Below are 25,505 nucleotides of genomic sequence, written 5' to 3' on the forward strand. Positions count from 1 at the left end.
CTACTTTCAGTGATTTATATGTGTATGCTTGTGTTAATTATTTATTCAAAGCAATACTTGGCCCTATGAGAGTAGTGTGATTGAGTACAGAAGTATTATGCCAAAGTTGCAGTTACTGTCTTTTAAAATAAGACGATGAAAGCTGAAAAATATAGATTCTTTTTTTTTTTAACACATCACTTCGTGCAGAGGATGCAATTAGAGATATGACAAGCTGAAGAATGGACTGTTAAGACTTTTATTGGAAATTTCTGGATGTAGGAAGATGATAGTGAAAAATGCTTTCAAAGTTTTAAAACACAAATTATTACTACTAACTTCCTTAATTGAGTGAACTCACTTCTTACCTACAATGGAGAGAATGACCACCACAAAATCAAAAATATTCCATCCGATGGTGAAATAGTAATAACGGAGAGAGATTAATTTCAGCACACATTCTCCAGTGAACAGAACAATAAACACCAGATTAATCCAGTACAGAATGTTTGTCATTTCTTGACTCTGGTCGTCAGTTTCCACCATCATGGTGACCATGTTGAGGCAGATGAGGATCATAATGCTGATATCAAAGACTTGTTTGGTTACAAAGTCAAAGACCATGCCTTGGAATTTGTTCTAGATCAAAGAATATGTAAAAGTTCATTTAGAAAGGGGGAAAAAAATACCAAGTTCAACTCATCTGATTTTAACACAGCAATACGAAAATGCAGCTTTTGTAAAAACACCATGTTTGTCTTGTACTTGGAAGAAAATTTGGTATGTTGGAAGATCCAACTCTTTTCAAAGGTATTAGTTTTATTTCTACAGCTCATGATACCAGATTTTATAAACTGACTTTATGTTAAGAATTACTTATGTTCTCAGTGCTCAGAACATCATCATGTGTATGATGGACAGTCAGTAAATATTTGCCACTCCAATAAATCTTTGACATCCCATGGGTTGGGAGTAGGTATCAAAATTAACTTTGAAGAATTAATAAATAAATACTTCTCCAGCTTTTCCTGTCTTTATTTCTAGTGACTGCTTTTATATTATCAGCTCAAAGCCATAGCATCTTAAGTTTCACTGTAAGGTGTAACTGAGAAGATGTTTTAAAAATTATAAGGTCAAGAAAATTATAAGGTCAAGAAAAAGAACATCAGTGGAACAGCTGGTGAAATCCAATTAAGTTCCCTATTTTATTTAATGGTATTGTACTAACATTAATTTCTTAGTTTTGATAACTGATCAATCATTATGTAAGATGTTAAAAAAAGGGAAAGCTAGGTGAAGATTATATGGGGTAACTCTTCTGTAAGAATAAAATTATCTTTAAAAAGTTACAGTTCACAATTCAGATATTTCACCTTTGCTCTATTTAATTTGGACCTTATTTCCAAGCACTGCATGGCCTTATGTCTTGTTTATGAAGTCCTCATCTTGTAAACCAGTTTTGCTAATTGGACCATGCTTTGTTCTTTTTTTCCTCTATCTGCTTCATATTTCAGGCTCTCAGGGGCATGAACCTTGATTAAGTTTCATTTGATAGGCTGTCCTCTCTACCTTCTCAACTAGAATGACTGATTCTGCCCTCTATACATGTCATAGTCTGCTTTCCCAGAGAGACACTTTCATAGGACTGGATTTCTATGCCTCGCCCTGGTGAGAGGTATCCATTACTCCGTACTGAAATTCTTGGACATCAAACATCACCCATTTGTCATATTTCGCTCTTTGAATACATACTTGACCTGCTGGATTGGACTTCTCTTGCTTCATCTGTGTTTGTCCTTCCTGGACAACTTCAACCTAATAAATGCATTTAATTACAGTTCCAAACACTTCCTTCTTGTTTACTGCAGTTTCCTTTTCCAAGGCTGGTTATGTTCCTCTTATTTCTATCTTTCTGATATTTCCTAACACTCTTCTATCATATCTTTTTATTTTGTTTATCGGTCTCCTCTGAAACAGACGTCCTTCACCTCTTCTCTGTCTGGTGAATTCTAACTCAGTTTTAACTTTTAAGCACTCTGTGCTCTTAGAAAACTTTGTGGTTACATTTGTCATAATATTGATGACACTGTATTGTAAATTATTTACTCTTATTTAATTTTAATTTTCACGTTTACTTATTTGGGGGTCTGTAAGGACAGAGCAGTGCCATTTTTCTCTCAAATACAGCACCTAGAGTACAGTGGGCTCAAAATTGCTTAAAAGCAAAAACTTGGTATTTATTTTCATATTAGCATGATCAATAAAAAGCACCTCATGGGTCCATGACCGTATAGTTTCCACCCCTTCTTTTGATTGTCAAATTCCACAAACTAGTATCTCCAATTTTCTCTCCATTCATCTGCCTACTTCGTATCCTGCACGACACCATTGCTCATTCAGTTGTATAAGGCAAAAACTCTTAAGTAATATTTGTTGTTTCCTTCTTCAACACTTATATTCAATTCGCAGACAAGTCTTTTAATTCCATTCCTGTGATAACTCACAAATCCATTCACTTTTATTTACCTCCACACCACTCTGGTTCAGGCTACTTACCATCTCTGAAATAGCCCCCAAACAAGTCTACAATGCAAAACCAGTGCCTTTCTCAATACTGGTTGAGTGTCTTCACAAAACTCAAACAGACTAGGTCCCCTTCAGTGGCTTCCTATTGCTCTAAGGACAAAGACAACTCTTGAGCATGGATAACGAAGCCCAGAAAAGTCTGGCTCATTCTAATCTCATCATTCTCAACGTGACTCAAATGAATCCCTGCACTCTGCATCCCAGCCTCACTGGCCTTCCTATTTCAGGGCCACGTGCATCCCTCTTCTCTTAAAGGGCTTTTCTCTTTCCACTTTGGCTATTGATACTTTCTTATTCTTCGTCAGTCCTCAGCCATGCATCACTTCAATGAAGCCTTCCCTAATTTCCTTATTAATCAGCTCTCTCTCTCTCTCATCAGTTCTCACAGCCAAGTGTGTTCTTCCTTTCTTTCTTGGATATTTCTATTTGTTGGTGTGACTATTGGATTACAATTTGCTGCACCAAATAGACTCTATATTGTTCAATATTCAATTCCAAATGCTTAGCATGACTGAATGGGTGGATTTTGAATGAATGAATGAATGAATGAATGAATGGGTGGATATTACAGGATCATTTCCTAATTTTCCAAATTGTCATCAATAATATTCTAGCTAAATGCACTGATCTCTTCCCATGCATCCCTTCCCCTAAATCTATATGCCATTTGATATAAATAAAGAGCCTCTTTTCTTTTTGAAGTTTTCTCAGTCATATCTCTCGCTATATGTACTGCCTTACTGATCAATCTCATTCCTTCGTTGGTTTACCCCTTCCTGTAATGGTGAAGTGCTCAAGGCTTTACGCTGAGCACTTTTACTTTTTCTCTATTCTAATTATCTTTCAAAGATGAATCTATGCTTCAGAGCTCAATTGAATTGTGTCTGACAACTCTAAAATACATATCTCAGTCTGACACTTCAGAGGACCTAAATCTGTATTTCCAAATACATTCTCCAGACTTTCATTTATGTTAGTAGAACCACACATGAGACTTCACAACACATCAGCTGTTTTAGATTCTTTATTATCTACATGTCTTCCTTCTTTTCCTATATTTTATAGCTGCCTCATCCCACTGAATCTTCTTGTTGGCTCATTTATCTCCTGTGTTTTAGTCCTATCGGCATGATCCCACATTATGGACCCATCTTCTTAATCTAACACCCAGTGTTATTTTGTCTCTAACATCTTCTCATACCAATGTCTAAAAATCTCTTTTTTTTCACATTACCATGCTGTTCTTTTAACTATATTGTACTTGTATTGCTTAATTGAGATCAATTTCTTCAGACTCATAATGGTAACCTTGACTCATTTAACCCAGAAAAATCTGTGTTTACTTTTCACTAATTCAAATGTGTCACTATTCTCAACTAACATATTTATTTTCATGGCTCTGGAACATACATTTTCTCATAGATGGAATGTACTCTGCTTTCCTTCCCACCCATTCAAATTGTATTATTTCTCAAAGACTAGGCTCAAACTGCACGTTCCTTATGTCTTATCCAACATAGCTACCTACTTTCTTTGAGCTTTTGGCTTACAAAATATTATTACTAATCTATTCATAGGGTCTCAATTCCTGGGGAAGCCTGGATTGACTTGTCCCATGTATACCGTAAGGGAGGAGTGATGAGACAATACCTGAGGTATTCCTTCAGGCATGATGGAAGAGCTCAGGGACTTTTCCTGACAATAATTCCCTGAGGCAATCAAACAGACAGCAGCAACTGGCATATATACAATTGGAATAACCATAAAAAGTCATAAAAAGAATCATGTTATCTGATTTAGGGGCAAGATGCTCGGGGAAATATGAGATGTTTTTAATACACCCACCCCCAAAAAAACCCCCAAAAAGCAAAACCTGTTAATTGTTTCATTAATGATCCCATTCAATCTGCAGAGTTGGACAGAAAATGGGGCATATCTGAGAGGTACCAATTATCCCAATTGGTCCCCACTACACTCTGAGAATATTCAATATTTCAACACATATACGTATGGATATGTTTTCTTCTTTACATTATTAGAAGCTCCTCAATGACATCAAGCCTATGTAATACTACTGGCATATAAGTCTGAAGTATATATATATATATATATATATATATATATATATATATATATTCTACATGAAATACATATTGAATATATAAAATACATATGCTTAGACTATTTAGTCTAGTTAGTCACATTTGTTAAGGTAACACTTTGTTTTGCAAATTCACAAAAATACTAGTATCTAGCAAATTGAGTTGTGAAAGTGATAGATAATATAGTTTTTACTGGTGATGAAAGTATGTTATTCTTACAGCAGGTCGAGGTATGGGTTTTTGTGGTTTCTTCGAACCCAGTTTTTTCATTGCATTATAGTATTTCTTCTGTTCTTCTGTCATAAAAATGTCTTGACCTCCAAAGTAAAGAAATGAAAATAAAACATGTTAAAATCATGTTCTTTGCTAGCTACGAAATCCTCCTTAGTAGTTGTGTGAAAAATGGCTCCACATTCTATTCTAAAGTTGTGAATTAATGTCTGTATTTATAGAGATGCATATATTCAATATATAAATTATGCCATATTAGTCAACCAGATTTCTATACTGGAAATATCAAAACATGCTATCTGAATTATTAATTACTTAAAAACTGATAGCAGATTACATCTCTCAAAGTAATTTTTGAATGTCATATTCTTTCTTTTTGGTGATTGCCTTTTGGAGTCAAAAGGAAACAGTGTGATATGTTCAGTTCACATTTTAGAGCAAAAATGGAGTTTTAGAATACTTATCTTCTTTTTCTGTTGGTTGAAGTTATCTATGATGACACCAATGAAAAGATTCAGGGTAAAGAATGAACCAAAAATAATAAAGATGACAAAATAAAGATACATGTACAGATTGTCTTCATACTTGGGTTGTAATTCTACCTACAAAAAATATGAAGAATGATAACTATTAGACCTAATACTTGTTTCATAAACAGAACATCAGTGGATTTGCAATTCTCAAAGCATGTCTCAATCACTGGGAATAAAACTAATTTCACCCAATAAATGTCTAGATTGGGAATGCAATTTACAAGCAAAGACCCTAACAGGGTATGCAAAGTGAGGATTTTCTATTCCTATAGAGGAGATGTTTGAGTCACACTATTCTATGTTGAAATATTTAAAAGTTACTCTCTGACTTAGTTTCCTCATGTGTAAAATGGAAATAATAAAACCTAAACCTCACGTGGTAGTTGGGAAGATGAAATATATTACTATATGAAAAGAGCTTAAAACAGTCCTTGGCCAATATTAATAGCTAACTGTAAAGGTGTGATTTCTATTACACATTTCTTCTGATAGGTCAGAATCATTGTATGTGTGGACATAGGTATATCAGCAGGATCTTTCCATTCTCAATATGTGTCTAGATTAATCCTATTAAGTAAGCCTTAGGCACTGGTTCTCTAACAATGATACCCTCTTTTGTCCAGCATACTTTTGATTAAAAAAAAAGTTATGATAGTTGGTTTGTGTTTTGGTTGTAATCTATTTTTCAGGTCTCACATGATATTGTTCAAATCAGCTCAACCAGTAACAGGAGGTAATGGATACAGGTAATGACTCATTGTGTTGTGATACCAATTTAGAGGATAATGGCCAACATGACATTTTTCTTTTTTTTTAAAGGAGGGAGCAGTTCACAGTGGCCCATGCGGGGATCGAACCGGCAACCATGGTGTTATCACGCTCTAACCAACTGAGCTAACCTGCACCCCACAACATTTTTTTTCCCAAATGAAATAGGGTAAAATAGAAAATATCAGAAATATTATAAAAATGCAGTCTTTGATGAGACTTTCACTTCATTTCTTGTGTGTGTAGTAATGATACTTTTAAACATTTTAAAATTAAATACAATACGTCCACCAAAGTGCACAGCATGTAAGTATAAAATGTAATAAATTGTTATAAAGTGAATTTCACAACCTAGGACATTGCCAGGCCCTCAGGAAACATTGATGTTTCTTTCCCAAATAGAAATTTTACCATTCCTGCGAGGTGTGATCATTATTGTCACTTTTATGGTAATTATTTTTTTGCTTTTTCTTTGGAGTTAACACTAAAGTTATGTATTCTTGAGCAATAGGTTAATTATGTCTATACTTTATCTAGTAGATACATTTGTAATAACTCTATTATATTTTTATGATTCATCCACATTGTTGTGTATACTATATTCATATACAATTTTCATCATTGTATGAAACTCAATTATTTGTCTATTTCTTCTACTTTTGAGCTGTTTCCAGTTTTTTGTTAAGGCAAAAAAAAAAGTTCATTATTGTACATTGATTCTCCTACAAATGCACACGTTTCTGTAGGATATAGCTAAAAATGGAATTGCAGGGTTAAAGAATATCTTGAACTTTATTGAATAATGTGATAATTGCTAGGTTTTTTAAGGAATTATTTATCCACTTTTTTCCCATTAGCAAGGTATAGGAGTTTTTATTGCTGTTTATCCTTGGTATTGTCAAACTAAGGATATTGGTTGGTATTTGTCAAACTTTTTAACATTGTAGGAGATATCTCATTTTGGTTTAAATTTGCATTTCTCTGTTTATTAGTGAGAGAAAGAGTGAGCAACTTTTCATAATTTTTAGTGGGCAATTGGATTCCATCTTTTGTAAAGTGCTTGAATGGCAAGGAGTTATGTAACAGACAGTCTGTGAAGGAAGAAACTGAAAGTAAGTTGCATGTCATGTAGGTCAGTGACAAAAAAAGGTAGAGAGAATTTTAAATGAAGTTATCAATAGGTAGGGACTATTGTAGAAAGTGGTTATGAGCCCATTGTTTTTGGTCAGAGTTCAAAAACATGTTCTACCACTTAATGTGTTAAGCCTCATTGCTTCCATGGTAAAATGGAATTAATATCAAATACATGATAAGATTATTATTTGGGATTACATGAGATACTATAAAAAAGTCCTTAGCATCGTAAGTGGTAAATAATAATACATTATTATTAATCTTCAAAACAGCCCATAAGTGGGATACCTGATGGTACTTACAGAGATACAATGCAGGGGTTTTAGCTCTTGAGCTCTCTGATTTTTACTAAGGAGAAAAAACAAACCTCAGGAATTCTTTCTGAGTTACACCTAGTTGTTGGTGCTGGGAAATAACATTTTGGGCTTAATTACTATGCTCTGGAAATATACCAGAAGCCAATCTCTTTTTTTCAAAATGTGATTTCCTCCCTCATTGCTGTATAATGAGAAATGAACAGAAACTGCACAGAAGTTTTCAAAAGTGCTGATGTGTATAAGATAGTTTGTGAAAGCCCCTTTCTTCTAACACAAAAATCTTACTTCCCAGGGAAAAACACAGTACTAAGTCTTTTGTTTGTTTTCCTTCCGGTTTGTTTTTTCCACCATTAGCCAGATCCTTTTTTATTACAAGGAAGATCAAAAGCTGAAGGAAATCTGTGACAAATGAAAAACATGTCTGTGAAGGCTTCAGTGCACAAAATGGCCATAACTATCACAGCCAAAAATAAAATGCCTCATTTTGCAAAAAACAGTCAACAATTCTTTAAGTGCCAGGTGCTATGCTAGATACTAGAAAATATGTTAAAAGATTCATAGTGAGTAGAGAAAAACATTGAATTCAGATTTTAGAAGAAACAATGTTAGGTTGAATATTTTATTTTTATACTATAGATGCGCTCTATAAATTGATCCATGGTTTTATTTTATTGACGATATCACTAAAATACAACCCTGGAAATATTTACTGGATCAAATTAAACAGCTTTCCCTCTAAATAGACTTACATTTCGTGAATCAACAGCTGCATACATGATATCCATCCATCCCTTAAATGTGGCCTGTAAAGAAGTCACATCATTTAATTTCTTTCCCCCCCACAAATTATAATATTAGAAAAAGTAATTAAGTATCAGATTGATTGACCAAGACTCAGTCAAAACAGGCATATACAATAGTTTGAATTAATACTGAAACACTTTGGGCAAAGTTTTATAATATATGCTTTGAAAATACTTCAACATTATATTCTTGTATAACATTTATATGTATCTTTCACATCTATAATTAAATCAATATGCTATCATAAACAATATGCTATCATAAAACCAATTAACAACCTTTGACTCTGATGTATCTATAATATAACATGAAATTTGACGAAATAATTTCATGTATGTAGTATCAGCATCAGACAAGTTTAAAAATATGGTGCAAGGTTTGACCATAATGCTTCCTTTCCTATGTATTCTTTTCTAAATGGTATTATCACCAATCACAAATCGTGATGGTTTGTTCTTGAAATTCTCTTTAATATTGATGAATATACTATATATTTTCAGGCAGTATTAAATAAGAAGAAGCAGATTCCTAATCTGAAAACAAACATTACGTTCAACTGCAATTTACTCTTTTAAATATTTGTGTTTTTCAGTGTGGACACAATAGGTTGGTGCAAAAGTAATTGTGGTTTAAAAGGTTAAAAATAATTGCAAAAACCACAATTACCTTTGCACCAACGTAACAGTAACCTGAGAACAAAAGTCTTGTACATGTTTTACAGTTCCTTAGTGCCACAGGATCTGCTTCTATCATATTCACATAGTTTTGGGTATTGCGTGGGTGGCTGATATCTGGGTGCATGTGGTCTGTTGAGGAGTTGAATTAATCTTTATGAATTGATAGCAGATATAACAGACTGGATAGGAAGGTTTTCATTTGCAAGACAGCAATCTTCCAATCTGAAAGTATTCAAGCAGCAGGCAGGAAGATGGGAATAGAGTAGCAGTCTGTGCGAGGGGTGTAAGGAGTTTGGGTTATGACAGTGGTGAAGGTTGGGTGGGTGGAGACTTGACGAGACTTGAGACTATACTCTCCAGTACCTGAGAAAGAGTACAGAAATCGATGACTCCCCCATACCTTTCCAACTCCACTCTAAGGCCAGTGCCTCTACTTTGCTCAGAGTAGAGATGGGGTGGGATGGGGGGAACAATGGAAACCTAAATAGAAATCTCAGTCATAAAGGACTGGGGCTGGGGTCTAATGCATAGTCTGGGAGGTTATAAACATTGCAGAGTTGTCCACTTTCAACACGACAAAGAAAAGACAGTTCAGCAGTGATGGAGGAAGAATCTAGGCAGATGGTCCTGAGGAAGTATGTATTTGTAAATACAGAGAACGAAGAATATTAGATTCATTTTAATAATACATCACAGAGAATAATAAAGTGGTCACTTACTACTTGAAGCAGAGAAAGATATCCAAGTCCTACATTATCGAAGTTTACTTTCACATTTTTCCATCTGGCAGTTTGATTGCTCTCTATGAGGGCTTTACATTCACTGTAGTTGTTGACCACGCTTACGTCAAACATTTCTCCAGTGGTGTAGTTAATACAATGATAAAACTTGCCAGCAAAGAGATTCACTCCCATAATACTGAATATTAGCCAAAAGATCAGACAAACCAGAAGTACATTCATTATGGATGGAATGGCTCCTAAAAGAGCATTGACAACAACCTGGCACAAAAATGAGAAGGAAAAATAGGTGAAAAGTCAACAACAAATATTTACTTTACCTATTTTTAAACAGGATAAAAACAACAACAGTCAAAAGATAGAAAGTATATCAGTTCTTAAATTTAAATATTGGGCAGCAACTAATCTTTGGTAGTTCTGACTAAAATTTTTAATTATACTAAGAATGGCATAAATTAAATTTTAAATTGTAGAGTGCTTTGTCAATAGGTAAGGCCATACATGTAGTAAACATTCATCAAATAATGAAACTAATTATAAATGCAAAGAATAATTAAGAACACAAATAGTGACATGACTACAGAAGTAACGTCATCACACAAATTTCACAATTTTTTAAAATCATGTAAACCATGAAATTTACTATCCATAATTTGAGACTAAAAGACAACACTTGAGGGTGAATTTCTAGGGTGAAAGGGAATACTAATAATAACTATTCTGAGAAGCAAGTATAAGCCAGGACTCTCCTCCCAAGCAATGTAGTCTAGAGTCATCTTGCAAATGAAAGTCGGAAACAAAGAGATCGGAGTGTGGAGATTGAACATGTGATGAGGAGAAAGGGTTTGGAAGTCAGGTTTAGAACTGAATTCCAGTTTGTATCACAAGTTAGCTGTGTGCTTTGGGGCAAGTTATTTAACTTTTCTGGCTCTAAAGAGTCTCCTTTGTGGAATCCCTTTCAGAAGAAATTTCTCAAATTATAAAATGAGATATTACAATAATCAGAGAACAGGTTTCGCTCGGAGCAACTACATTTTCATAAAACATTACAAATTTGAGTACAAGGGTTTCATTTGTTGGCTTTGTCACTTCCAACTTTCTCAGTTAACCATGGCTTTTGAGGAACCTTTTTCAGAGCATTTCTTAATTATCCCACAAGTAAATATGTAGCCAAGTATCTTGTTCTGTACAAGCACACCTAAACTACATCAGAAATAGACTTGTCAATGAATAGACATGTAAAATGTAAGAAGTACATGCATTAGCCTTCCTGAAATCCCTTATGGGAATAAAATATATACAAATACATACACACATATAAATATACTAATAACGGTATCTTACAGCAACGATACCAAAAGGGTACTTGACAAAAGGCACAATTCATCTTCAAATTAGCACCTGGAACTTATTCAGTAAAGGATAATGTTTTAATATATTTTTAAATGGAATAAAGTTTTAAAGAATTTATTACCGTGTTAAATTGCTATACTAGAAGTTCAACTGTCTTTGATAATTCAGAGGTACTTGACACTTCATTTTTAAGTTTACCACAAGGAATGCTCTACTACGCAAATGTGGGGAGACACTGGTAGATACAATTATAACTTTTTAAAAAAGCCAGATAGCAAAGAAATAATGCATGTGTTTTCCAAGGGAGTCAAATCTATGTAAGGACTAGGAATTTAGGTTCTTATATATGAAAACATGAAAATTATACTAATACTGAAAGTTTGATTCCATTTTTAAAAATAAAAATTCTACTGCAAAAACAGTAATTTTACATCGGTAAAGTGAAAAGAACTTAAAGGCTAACAATACCTTTCTGTGCAACCATGTGCACACAAACACACAGGCAGACACACCTACACCCACCATTCTTTTCTGGTTATGTTTGCGACATTCACAGAAAGTCCTAAGCAACTATATTCAAATATCACAAAAAGCATCATTTTTTAAAAGTTCCTTTTAAAATAAGTAAATCCACTGAGGCAGGCATCATCATTTCCTCAATGCGGAGAGTATGTGGTCTCAGGTTTTGTGCCCCAGGGGATGACAAAGGACAGCACATATTCCTCCCTGTTCCTTTGTGCCACCTTTCTAAATGAGTGTTAGATTTCAACAGTTGACCTATCTCCTAGTCATCTCAGCCTGTGTTTGAAAGTTAAAAGGCCACCTTTGGACTTTGAAAGGCTCAAAACACATCATCTAGAGCAATGAAGAAATGAGATATGACTTGGTGGTTTTAAATTACAGTGAGTGGGATTTTCTGCGCATTTATAAATGAACATAATTAATCTTGACTCACATCAGGAATCTACACAACATGATAGAGATTTCCCATAGAGTGAAAAATCTACTTAGAAGTAATCACTCAGGCATTATATTCTGTGAATGTCTCCAACAGTGTTAAGTTTATGGACGTCTGGCAAGGCAAATATTACTGATTGATTGCTTACGTCACTATGAATGTGGGAGACACAAATTCTCCATGGATTTGCCATTTTTAAGGTACGAAATGTCAGTCTGTTCTTAATTATAATTCCAACAAACTCTAAAGCATTTGGTCTTACCCTCATTCCTTCAAACCGGGATAAGGCTCTCAGTGGCCTCAGAGCTCTTAGTGTTCTGAGGGATTTGATGGCACCAAGTTCTGAGTAACCCAAGGCATTTGCAGTTAAGCTAACCAATGAGACCTATGCAGAAAAAGCAACACAATTTTCTTATTTAAAGATGAAAATACTTACACAGTTCAACCTTGCTCTATGCAATAAACCAGTAGTTCTCAAACTTTAGTGAGTATCAAAAACACCCAGAGGGCTTGTTGAAAACACAGCTCCCTGGCAGAATCTGATTCAGCAGGTTTGGGGTGGGGCCTGAAAATTTGCATTTCTTCAAGTTCCCAGGTGAGTCTAATGATACTGATCTGTGAGCCACAGTTAGAGAACCACTGCTATAAACACATGAAAAATAAACTATACATGTTCTCTTCTCAAGATTCTTGACAAGAACATTTTTTCAAATTAAATGTCAAAGAAGAAAAAGAATGACACAGACATGTAATCTTCATCTACAGATCTTTATCTGCAAAACTGTATCACTTCTCATATTATTTAGCAGGCCTGAAAGGGAAATTAAAACTTAGTACAAGTAAACTATGCAAACCATTGGTGAATCTGAACATAAACACATTCAGGAAAATGTAGGCCTCTACACAGTGGCATTGCCTTTCTGTAAATTTTAGTGTGAGGGTAAAAACTCATTAATTAGGTCAAATTAAAATAATTAACTCGAGCTGAGATTTTAGTATTTGTTAATTAGAAATTGTAAGAAAAATGTTTTCTTTAATCATTTATACAGATGACTAATATAGTTGATAAAAGTTTTAAAATCTCAGCTAAAAAAGTGTAACTGTCATAGATGGCACAAAAATGTCTGATTTCCTCTGAAAATACATAGAAAACTCATTAAAACTGCATAAGCTAAGAAAAGACATTTTCTTCTAAAGTACCCCAAATTTCAAAACCAGATAAATGAAAAATAGGTGTGTAATATACCTTTTAAGAGTATGATATTATTGGATACCTGAAAAAAACATATGTTTTTAAGAAAAATAAAGGAAGCAAAATTTTTACAACAAAACTTGACTTATTCAAACTAATTTTGCACATATAATCTGAATTACTGAAACCTTTAAATTTAGAAAAAATTGAGCTATAAAAATTTATCTTAAGTGGTTTAGGTATTTTTCATAAAAATCTAAACTTTTAGGCTTTGTAAATCTCCTCTTCACAGACAATTGAAAAACAGTTACTGAATTATCACTTATTGTGCTTATTTTCTCATATAAAATATGAGGACCTATAGTTCCTTACATTCTCTGAAGACAGAACCAAAAAGGGATAGGAAAATTAAAGGATAAATTAAAAGATAAAAGTTAGAATAAGAAAAAAATTCTGAACAAAGGCAGTATTTATTGGCTAATTAAAAGAAGTGGTAAAATATCCAATGTTATGTGACTTGTGTAGCTAAGTGTGCAAAGGAGATACATTTAGTACTTTTTGTCTTTCTGGAGCAATCTCCTAACTGGTCTTTTGGTCTCTAAATAACCCCCTTTTTATTCCATCAATATCACCTCCACAAAATTTCTCTCCCTGAAAGAGCAAGCTTCTCTTGTCACTTTACATAGATAATTTTCAATGGCTTCTTCTTTTCTAAATCATAGGTCTAAATCTCTTTGGATGGCATCTCATGGTCTTCAAACTCTTCTCCAACTTACCCTTCTTATCTTATCGTCCCCATACAGAATGCTCTCCCTCCCTCTGTGGCACTGTGCTTGTACTCTAGGGCTGCTTGTTTCTTGAACAGGCCCTGCTGGCATGCATCCCTGTCATAATGCTTTGGTGTCCCTCCCCTCATAGGTACCTGCCGACACTCTCATCCCTCAAACTCTAGCTCTCACACTGCACTGCCCTCAAGACTTTCCGCCCTCATTGAAGTGAATATCACTTCTAATACAGATGTCATCTTTTAGTTGTATACATATCTGTCCTCACTAGTCAACTGTAAGCTCCCATAGGCCCCGAAAAATGAAATTCATACTCGTATCTTCAATGACAAAATAATGTTCAATAAATATATTGATATAAAGCCAAGTATTGATTAGTTTAATATAATAGTTTTCTTCAATATTAAGAAGGTAAATATGCCAGGTAATATGAACACCAGCTGCAGGACTAGATTTCTCTTAAGAATTTCTTTATATTCAGGTAGTGTTGACGTAATGCCTTTATTATTAGTTATATTAAATATTAGATATTTTTATTATAAATTTACCAATGTATCATAACCACAATTTTTTTGAAAAAGTATCATCTATCTCATTATATGAATAAAAGAATTATTATAGTATTGGTATATTTTTCCATTGTTTGTAATGTCCAAACATATGTGGTTTTAAGTATTAGCTATTGCCTTATTTTATTGCCAGAAAACTTTTTGATGTAATTCTGCATGTAGCTTTCTTTATATGTTATATTTAACATGGATTTGCTTTAAACAGATTAGGGGGAAAAAACCAACAAAGATATCTTTCTCTCTTAAATTCAATGAATTCTCTTTATTCCCTATGAAATTTTCCCTTCCATTTGGTGATTAGAAAGCTCATACTAGATTAAAAGTTTTTTTTTTCACCTGAAACTGTGAAAAATAATTTTATCCAAGAACGGTCCATTTTTTTCTTTTCCTAAAATGATAGGTAAATTTACATATTTCTTTTGCTAAAATGATAGGCATATTTACATATCAAAATATGCCTTTAGTTGCCAACCAAGGAATTATTACAATCAACAAAATATTACCTTAAACACACTGTGCTTTCCTGAAAATTCCAGCGTCCTCCTCCTCTATGTGGATTGTGAGTATCATCCTGTCCCTTCCCCCATGTCCCTGTCCCCTCACCCCATTGACTCCCTTAGTCTTTTCTAGACAAAAGGTCTTTCAGTTCCAGCCTATCCATTCTGAATGAACTACTAATTTAAAAAGCATTTAAGAAGTAAATCACCAAACTAAATAAAAATGATTTAAATATTTTTGTTCAGTTGTGATTTTATATTTGTGAATAAAAGGTGAGATTTTCCTCAAAATTCTCCCTCAGGAATCAGGAAGTAACCTCATGTCCCATTTTCAAAAGCTTCTTATATTCTGGTAGCCATCATACAAATCAAGAAGTATCTCTTACTATTAGCCTTTCAAATTTCTTTGTAATTAGTCATCCATCTGTGGGATAAACACTTCTCAATAGTCTTTGGTGACAACAAAGACAGTAATATCAAAGATGCCTGTGAAAAATTTAAATACAGTTCTTATGTGAAATGTAAGAGTAACAAAGCAAAACTGCATTCATATATTATTTTGTAGAACTTGGGATTTTAAATAGTAATTTGAAACTAAGTCAATAATTATAACAGCATTTGGCTGAGTCATCTATGAAAGTACACGCATTTAAACTGTCCAAAAATATGGGTTGGGGCTTCTTCTCGTTGGGAAAATGAGAATCATCATTTTTGTGTTTGGGCCCATAAAGACAGTAATTACCGAGTACCTACCATGTGCCAGACCATAGTAGGACTAGCGTGAGGACTAGCCCATAGCACCACAGGCCAATGGAATAATACAAGAAAGCGCAGAATACTCACATCAACGATCAGGAAATCAAGCCAGCACCAGGCATTGGTAAAATACATTTGAAAACCATACGCAACCCACTTGAGAAGCATTTCCAGGATGAATATATAAGTGAAAACTTTGTCAGCATATTCTAACATGGTTTTAATGGTTTTTCGCTGCTCAATATATATATCTTCAAAGGCCTGTAGGAGAAAACAATCCCATTAAATTTTATTGTCATAAACTGTAATCGATAGCTTATTAGAAAAATGTGCTACAAGCCTCTTCTCAGGTGCTTTGTGTTTCCCAGCCCTGTATTTTACTTTATGGCTATTTGTATGCAAACAACTGCTGACTGGAGATTTCAGTCAACCAGTAAATTTAAATAATTTAAAAATGTTGGCATCAGTCAAAAGAGCTGCTTCTCTCTAGAGCAGGAGGCAGAAAGTCATCTGCCAGTAGACCTCATTTGTGTCGTGGAGAATCATGGGACTGTATCCTTTCAGTAATGTAAATATAAGGCAAGAAGTCCGTTTATCCAGGGGAAAGGAAACTGGATTATAATTTCTCACTTTCTCCTCTCTCTCTCACATCTATGAAATCTGGGTGTGTGTGTGTCTGGGGGGGGGATTGGGGGTGGGATGGGGAGTGTATGTCTGGAAGCTCCCTCTGCTATCATTCTGCAGAACTCTTTGGGACGGGTTGGCATACTCAGCTGCAGGAGCCCTTGGGACTTCTGGGACGAAAAGAGCATTTATTTAACTCAATTCCTTTACAGGAAATACTATCAGAATCACCTAGTGGTCTGGATTAAGGACAAAGGAAAATTTTCTGTTTTGCAGAAAAGTGGCATCTGGGCTTGTGACCAGGGCTTAATACAGAGTCTAAAGGCTTTTCAGCTCAATTTATAGCGGAAGGTGGAAGCCCCTCAGAGACCAGTCATTGTCCCAGCATGTTGGCGCACTTTGGTGAGCTCTGACTGGGTGTTACTTGAGAACCAAGAGCTAATACAGCAAGGACACTTGTCACTGACAAGACTTCACAGTTCCCTTTCTATGTGGCATTTAAAACACAGGACTGACCCTCTTTGCTCTGACTATATGGCAGGAAGTAGGATTCTTAGTCAAATCACAGGTGGGCTTAGAGGTTTCCAGATACCATGCAAAATCCTTGTATTGAAATCGACATAAGAAACACTATTGACTAATTAAAAAAATAAAAGAAATGCAACTATGTTTATATTACCAAATGGGAAAATGGGTTACACTGTTTTCATTATGTTCTTCAATATGTTGACCAAATTGACCATTCTGTTGAATGAAATCAAACTTATTGTAAAATAAGTTTGTAATACGTTCACTTTGCTACTAGTCAGTGATTATATTTGTCTACTATTTACCACTCACTATGATTGGCACTAATGAATCAGTATGAATAAGACAGCTGAGCTCCTTGCAGCAATGAAGTTTATGTTAAGCAGTTTGATATTTAGCTGATAATCCCATATCATGTCTACATAGTCAGTCTTAAAAATAACTGTCTCTGATGACTGAAAGTAAAAAAGAGGCTTCTTTAAATATTACAAAAACCATATTGTTCTGGGATTGATTCAATCTGAGGCCTACTCCAGAACAATAAACGTTGCTATTTCCTGAGCCTCTCACAACTGTACTAAAAACATCACACGATGTCACACCCTCACAAAAAACTTACTGTAGAAAACATGTAATAGGAAGTACATTGAAGGAAAAGCTAAAGGGTTTCAGGTACAGGTAAAGGAGCAGATCACATGTCACCTACCAGTGCCCCACTGCTGAGCAGAATCATGAAGACAATGAAGGTTTCAAACCAGTTATGCTCCACTATTTTATAGCAAGTTTTTCTCAAGTTCCACCAGAGTTTTCCTTTGCCTTCTTCTATGCTTATCTGACAACACTTAAACTTCCGTACACAGTCTAAAATATGTCAAAGTAAATGAAGAAAAAAGTTACTCTTTGGTTATGTCATTTGTGTTGGTGGGAGATTCATCTACATTATTACCTGATGCATTGTAAATGACTTTACTTTTTAAGATGGCTTCTACTTATAGAACCAGAAATCACTGATATGATTTTTAATCGTTCATTTGACAATTTTTTATGTTTATGGGACTATTACAATGGATTATATTACATTATAAAAACAGTATAGAAAAACAGAAAGAAATTTAAAATCACCAAAAGTTGGCATTTCCCTCCTATTCTTACCCTATGAGTGTGATTCCATTCATATATGGACATTATGTATATTTGAATTCTTATTAGTTTACTTAACGATATAATATAAACATTTCCTTTTTATTATAAGCAAATAGAATTTGAAAGTTTTCACAATACTTCCCTAAATAAGATTATCAGATTTAGCCACTATTCCAATATTACTTAATATTTATGTTTTAACTCTGGCTGTTATCAGCAATAATGTAATAAAAGCTTTTGTGTAATTTGTGGACTATTAGATCAAAGGCTCATCAACAAATATTTATTGACTACCTGCTATATTCAAGAAGCTGTATTGGACAAATTATAATACTAGAATGTGTAAAACATAGCTTTGTTATAAAAATAATGTGCATTTTTAGTGGGAGATTTGCCTACAGATTTCATGGTTATAAATAAGGTATTGTGAGAGTTCATTGGCAGAGATTAATTTCTGATATTGAGCTTTATGGAGGAAACAGATTTGAGGTTAGACTTTGAAGGGTGTGTAAGGGTCAGGTCTGGTACATGGTGTTCTGAAGGAATCTAGATATAATGATACAAGTAGAACTTGGTGACAGGGACATCTGGAAATTGCAGGATGGACAGAATTAAAAGTCAAGACTAGGGATGGCCGGTTAGCTCAGTTGGTTAGAGTGTGGTGCTGGTAACACCAAGATTGCTGCCGGTTGGATCCCCGCATGGGCCACTATGAGCTGCACCCTCCTTAAAAAAAAAAAAAAAAAAAAAAAAAAAAAGCCAAGACTAGAAGAGCCAATCTGCTCTCTGAGAGCCAATCTGAAAAAAGGATTTAAATGAGTCAGTTAGAAAATTTAAATTCTATGTGCTGTCTAATGGGGAAAACATTGAAGGATTTATTTGGGAGTTATGAAAATGTACCTGGTAAGAACACTGATTTAGAATTATTTTATTTATGCCTATTTAAGGAATTAGATGGATAGAGAAAGAAGATAGAAAACAAGTTAAGAGTCTGCGAGATTCAGTCAGCGGAACATTAAAGAAAGTGAAACCAAGGGTAATGAGGGTGACAGCGGTCAGGAATCAGAAAATACTGCTGAGGCGATAGGACCTGGCAGCACATACAACGTGGGGCACTGAGGTGTGGGAGAGAGGAGTCAGGAGACACAGTTTAACCACAGCAGAGGGCTCTTGTTCGGTGAATAGAAAAATGGAAACCTCATCTTGAAGGAGAATAATATTTTACTGCGTAGATATTTATCAGATGATACTGTATAATGTGATCAACCAAATCATATCCTTTGTTTCATGAAAACTTAATGAAGTGCTATCAGATGTTATTAGTTTCTCAATTAAGAAATAACATGGCATAATTGTTGGTTTTTGAGGGCATGACGTTTTTCACACTTCTGTTTCCCAAAGGATGAAGAAGACTTACATGCCCTGAAAATATTTATTGAAATGAATTAAATAAAACTGTAGTTTTTCTTTCCCCGTAATGAGGATAGGAGATGAAAAAACACTGTCTAACCAGTGTTACTGGGAATAATAAATGCCAAATTTGAGACACTGGCTTACCTCTCAGAGGGAAAGAAGGAGATTGGACAAGGAAGGGGCACAAAAGGGGCCAGATCTGTATCTGTTTTATTCTTAAAGGAAAACTCTGAAGCAAATATGACAAACATATTCAAATTCTTAAAGTTGGTTGATGGGTATCTATGTATTATTCATCATGATTTTCCATACTGTTATATTGGTGTATTTCATAAAAATTAAAAAAAAATTATAATAGACAAATGTTGATAGTATAATTATTATTATGCATATATTGTGACTCTAAAATAGGCTAATCGTCTGAGAAAAGGTAATAACTAATACCATAAAAATAATTTTTGTGATATACCACTTGAATGTTTTGGGCAGTCATAAATTTTTTCATAATCAAGTAACTGAACTGAAATATACGCAGATTTTTGAAGGAAATAGTTAAAAAGTGGCTTCCCTCATAACTTATGCTGAACAAATAGCTCTCTCTCTGAAATTATTTAAAAAGTGACAATTAATATTTAAATATTTATTTTCACCAACGCATTTAAGTCCAAAATCAATAGGTGTATGTAACACAATCTTCTGTAATAACCTTGAAATAGTCTATTGACATTAATTGTGATTTCTAATGTCTGCATAATTGCATTTTTTAAAAATTAGCTTAACATTTAAATTAAAACAGCTTTAATGTTAATATAAACGTAGATCATCCATTGAAACATTTTTTAGAATTAGTTGTAAAAAACAGCATTATTAGTAACAATTTGAGGCAGTCATTATTATAAAATAGACTTTTATTTAAGCAATTACTGTATGGTATTGAATTTGGAGCTAAAACATAGTATGAATTATTAAATAGCTGTTACCTAAAAAAAAAAAAATGAGTTAAAAATGAAGTGATTCCCAGGGTTTTAGAGAAACGTTCTTTTCTACAATAGTAGTTTATATGAGAAATGTAAAGAATTTCATATTCTTTAGAATTGCGCTAATTTTTAATGCCTCTTTATATCATTAGTAGTACATTCCCACACTAAATCTGTGTTGGGCATGTGAACAGGACAGAAGCAAACCTGACACGGGAAGCCTGACAGGTCTTCAGCATCCGGGTTCCTCTCTTGCTCCTTTGCCTTCACCATGAGAACAAGCCCAGGCCGGTGTGCGAGGATGAGACAAGCGTGAAGGGGAGCTGACTCAGCCCAACTGTCTCACCCAGGACCTCAGACTTGTGAGAGAGCCCAAACAAAATCAACAAAACCAGCTAGCTGGCCATGGACTTGTGAGCAAAAATATATGCTTTTGTTACATGCCAAGGAGTTTTGGTGGTTTGATACATAGCCTTAATTGATAAGAGATAACTGATCCATACTGCAAATAACGTAACTTTAGCTTCAGAAAATCCTTTTCAGATTACTCCAATGGCATGGCGCCCCATATTATCTAGCTCATAGTATACATTGGTGTTTCATTATCTGTTATCTATTACCATCCAGAATGTATTAAAAAAACGTTTTTGACCTTGAGAGATACAAATAACTGTTACTCAGGGACCGTTAAACAGTAAACAATAAACTCATTATTTGACTTTTAAAGCGTCTCATTTTTTAAAGCGTAAAGATAGATAGGTGTAATATGGCTTTGCTTTTATTAGATATTCTAGAAGGCACCAACACCCCCAGATAGTTAGCAGCATTTCTTAGAGTTGAACAGGATCCACAAACATAAGAACATCTGATGACATGAATTAAATCTCACCTTTTAAAAAAAGCATCTTTGTTTTGATATAGAAAAGGCATAACAAATAAGCCAATGGTTGCTAGATGGATGGAGATAATTAAAAGGAGGCGGAGAGAGAATCGCTGCACGACTAAGAGAAGCCTAATGAGCATATCTGCATCATTCCCCTTACCTTCTGTAAAACAGGCTTCAGGTTCCAGGGATTCTTCAGGTTCAACTTCAGGTTGTTCTCCCTCAGCGGGAGCTCCTATATCAACTGTGCTGCCTTCCGATGAACTAGTTGCATTTAGCTTCTGAAAATCAATTTCACAGAAAAGCTTTAAAATATTTTCTTTAATCTACAATACAAAAATTCAAAAGGCGTGACCTCGTCTTCTGTATGCATTTCCTTGATCTGTAATTTAAGAATACCTTAAACATAATGCCACTTCGCTTTAGTAGAGGTGGGTGGTCACAAGATTAGATAGGGCACCACAGGATATTTCTTTTTTTCTTTAAAAATACGGTGCTAGAAACTTAAATAAATTTTGATCAAGTCCATGTATAAAGATTCTGAAATAAAATCCTGCAGAGAGCTTATGTAAGCTGCCAGAGTTGTATGGTCATGTGTGATCTTGCTTTTGTAAATTAGTTTGCAAATGGTATAGTTTGTTTTATTCTAAAATTGTGACCCAACCAACGAAAGCTGCACAAGTGTATTTTCATGTCAAATGCAGAAAAGATTTGATCAAATGCACATAAACAGCAACAATCTAAATTTATCCACTTTTCGTTGACATGAAAACAAATACCACTGGTTGTTATTAAATACATTCTATAGTTTTCTAATTTCAAAAAGAGCAGCACATTGTTAGCTTTATAGCAAGAGCTGATATTTTGCATTCTCTTTGGCCAATGCACGCCTGTGTTTCACTGTGCATTAGGAAACTACTTGTTACTCTGGCACTCTTACCTGTCCTATCAATACAGTCAGAAATGAATCTTTGGTTGTTACTTTGTTTTCCTTTAGGATAAATCAAATACCACCAGAGAAAAATATACTAGAAAGAAGTTGTTTTAAATCTTGAAGAAACAAACTTTAGCCAGGTCAGGTCGTTCCTGGGATCGGCACAAATGAAGGGATCCCAGTCTTTCACCTGATCTTAAAACGCTGTAGGAATGACACAGGGCCAGGTATGAATGCCACATGGAATCAGAGTAGTTTGGGCCACAGCATTCTCGAACCTGCTACAATGTTATTACCATTAGTGCATAACATTAGTAAATGGCTGAGCTGATCAGAGCTACTTCATAAAGGGGATGAGGTAAGCACATGATATAATGCACCTTGAACTATGTTGAATTACTAAAACACCAATGTTGTAGTCAGTACTGGAAACGGTCTACCCACATTTGGGGTAAGATTATGTGGATTTCTCTGGGAAAATGGTTCCTTTCTTATACGAAAATAATTTTCTTTATATAAAATATTTACTTGGCAAAGCGGTGCTGAAGAAAAATATTTATAGATGACAATACCAATGATAGAAGCATAAACATCATACATGTCTGCCTTCTTAGAAGTAGTTTGGGAATTATTTTTTAACTTGACCAAATTACTTAATCAAGGATTATATGTTAATAGGTTGTAGGTTGTTGACTTATTTTTCTACTTATCAAATATACCACAATACTAGACACTCAATTATAATATCTTTGTCAATAAAATTTAAATATATTTTATTTTAAGATGAAATATCAAAGTGAGATTTATTACAAATATTCTAATCTTTTAGACTTTTTCTAATTTCCTGTCCTTTGTCTTTGATAAGTGTAGCCATGTTTATATACATATAGTTGATTAAGAAATAACTAATCTACCCTCTCATTCCAATCCATCTGATTCACATGAAATTGTTACATATGAGGGACTTGAAAATACTGATCTTATAATTTGCAGGATGTTGAAATATGATGTAAGTAATCAGAAAAATTGAAGCGTGCCCATATCTGGTCTAACTACAGACAAACCACAATAAGAATTGGAAAACATTCCTTTTGGGAACAAGTACCATACTGTGAATAAGTTAGGGCAAGAACTGAGGGTGGGCCCCAGGAAAAAATGCGGATCCACATACAGCATGCTCCACGTGCTCAGGCTAGACCTCGCAAATTACTTCACAGAACCTACGCCAGGACTGGGTATGTTGCAGGTACTCAATAAATATTGTTTTAAAAATGAATGAAAGAATGAATGAACTTCATAACATCATGAAGGTTAGCTCTTGGCAGTGATAGGGAAAAGTTACCAAACGAGATATTCCAGGGAATCTTGGTTTAAAATGTTCAAAAGTTTCCAGAGGATATCATATATCAACTATCAATCCTTTCATTTAGTGCAGTGACTTAGCATTGGCATAGAATTAATTGCTGTCTTTTTATTGATGCCAAATATTTGTGTATTTAAAGGTCACGTTATTGCTTTACAAAAGTGCAACATAAACATATTTTGTATTTCTAGAAGACATATTTCACCAAACTTAATCATTTGAAGCAAATGTCATGCTTTTGTCATCTCTGTATCTCTAGTACCTATCACTAGGGGTGTGTGTGTGTGTGTGTGTGTGTGTGTGTGTGTGTGCTTAATAGCAAATGAATGAATGACCATTGCATGGACTCTTATTCCAGCACTAACTATTTCCAACACCTCCTATCTAATAGTTACCTTCACATTCAAGGGGATACAAATAATATTCTGACTTAAATGTAGAGTAACACAAATCCTCCAAGATTCTGAATTGTGTATATAATGACTGACAGCTCTTAGAATTAGGTGTGCTGTCTCAACACTAGGCTCCCAATTATTCAGACCTGAGATGAGTCTACGAAGTAAACTGTAGTTTAATTCTGGAATTGGGAAAACTAACACTGAATCATTTTGACAATGTTTTCCTTCTTTCCAGTCTATGTACATGGATCTCCAGTCCCAGCAGTGAGTGGAACCTCTTTAAGGAGAGGCAATCTCATCCTTCTCCATCTTCCTCCTGATGTGGACTACACAAGACCTACCTGTCCTGCGTATTACCTGAATCGCTCTACTTGGTTTAGAAATAAAGAACCTAAGCTGCACATTAATCCTTCATATCAAGCAATCCATTGTTTATTGAGAGAAGGAAATGTGGATTTAATCATTTTGTCAAAAGTCATAGTGAGTTAGTAGCTGAATTCTACATCTTCTGTTCTCCATTTTGCCAGGATTCCCAAGAGAATTTCTTTGATGATTCTTAAGTAAATCCAATCTTCATCAATTTAGAGCATTGAGATGTGATGTATCATTAAACATGTAGGTTCAAAATAGTGCTTGTGACATTGTTGATTCCCATGTTTCATGGCCATGAATTTAGTATTAGTTCAAGTTATATTCCTCATATGTTTAATGTATAGTAGAGCTAAAGATACATGGGAATATTTCATAAACAAAAGTTTACTTTAAACAATAATCCTTAGATGTAGGCAAGAAATTCTGATTTATAAAACCTTTCTATATAACATCAATTCAATGACTTGCTTAAAATCGTGTGAGGCAAATATCATAACCTGTAAAATATGTTGGCTAAAAAAGTTAAAGTGTGTAAAGTGCCTATAAAAACCAAATGAATCAAATTAAGAATATAAAAATCTTCAGCTTCAGATAAGGTCATAATTACAATCAATCCTAACTACAGTGCAAACTCACCAATTAGAACTGTCAAACATACATCATTACGTGGTACTATTAGTATTCATCCAAAGAATTTTTAAATAACGGCTGTTTGTAAGTGCTTCAGACTAGCATCATTCACTATAAAGTACCACATGAGTAACAGATCAAAATATTGACTGGCTGGAAATAAAACCACATCTACATTATCAATTTATATGCTTCTCTTTGGTAAAATTTAGATATTTAGGTTTCTTTTTTATTATCTGTGCTTATTTATTGGGAAACA

The 25,505-nt window shown here is 34.3% G+C and overlaps 1 protein-coding gene across 7 annotated transcripts in view; it reads right to left on the reverse strand.

The window, feature by feature from the left end:
• The window catches only part of LOC117025712 (sodium channel protein type 2 subunit alpha), a 125,379-nt gene that overhangs the window by 4,830 nt on the left and 95,044 nt on the right, over positions 1-25,505 (reverse strand). For all 7 annotated transcript variants that reach the window (XM_033111801.1, XM_033111806.1, XM_033111805.1 and 4 more), the window contains 9 exons: positions 21,710-21,830; positions 17,840-17,994; positions 16,069-16,242; positions 12,445-12,567; positions 9,851-10,132; positions 8,400-8,453; positions 5,363-5,500; positions 4,887-4,991; positions 348-618 (listed from right to left, as the gene is read on the reverse strand). In XM_033111801.1, coding sequence (XP_032967692.1) covers positions 348-618; positions 4,887-4,991; positions 5,363-5,500; positions 8,400-8,453; positions 9,851-10,132; positions 12,445-12,567; positions 16,069-16,242; positions 17,840-17,994; positions 21,710-21,830 — 1,423 coding nt within the window. The remainder of the gene's footprint in view (positions 1-347; positions 619-4,886; positions 4,992-5,362; positions 5,501-8,399; positions 8,454-9,850; positions 10,133-12,444; positions 12,568-16,068; positions 16,243-17,839; positions 17,995-21,709; positions 21,831-25,505) is intronic.

The sequence above is a fragment of the Rhinolophus ferrumequinum genome, chromosome 8, assembly GCF_004115265.2.
Source record: "Rhinolophus ferrumequinum isolate MPI-CBG mRhiFer1 chromosome 8, mRhiFer1_v1.p, whole genome shotgun sequence".
NCBI lineage: Eukaryota > Metazoa > Chordata > Mammalia > Chiroptera > Rhinolophidae > Rhinolophus > Rhinolophus ferrumequinum.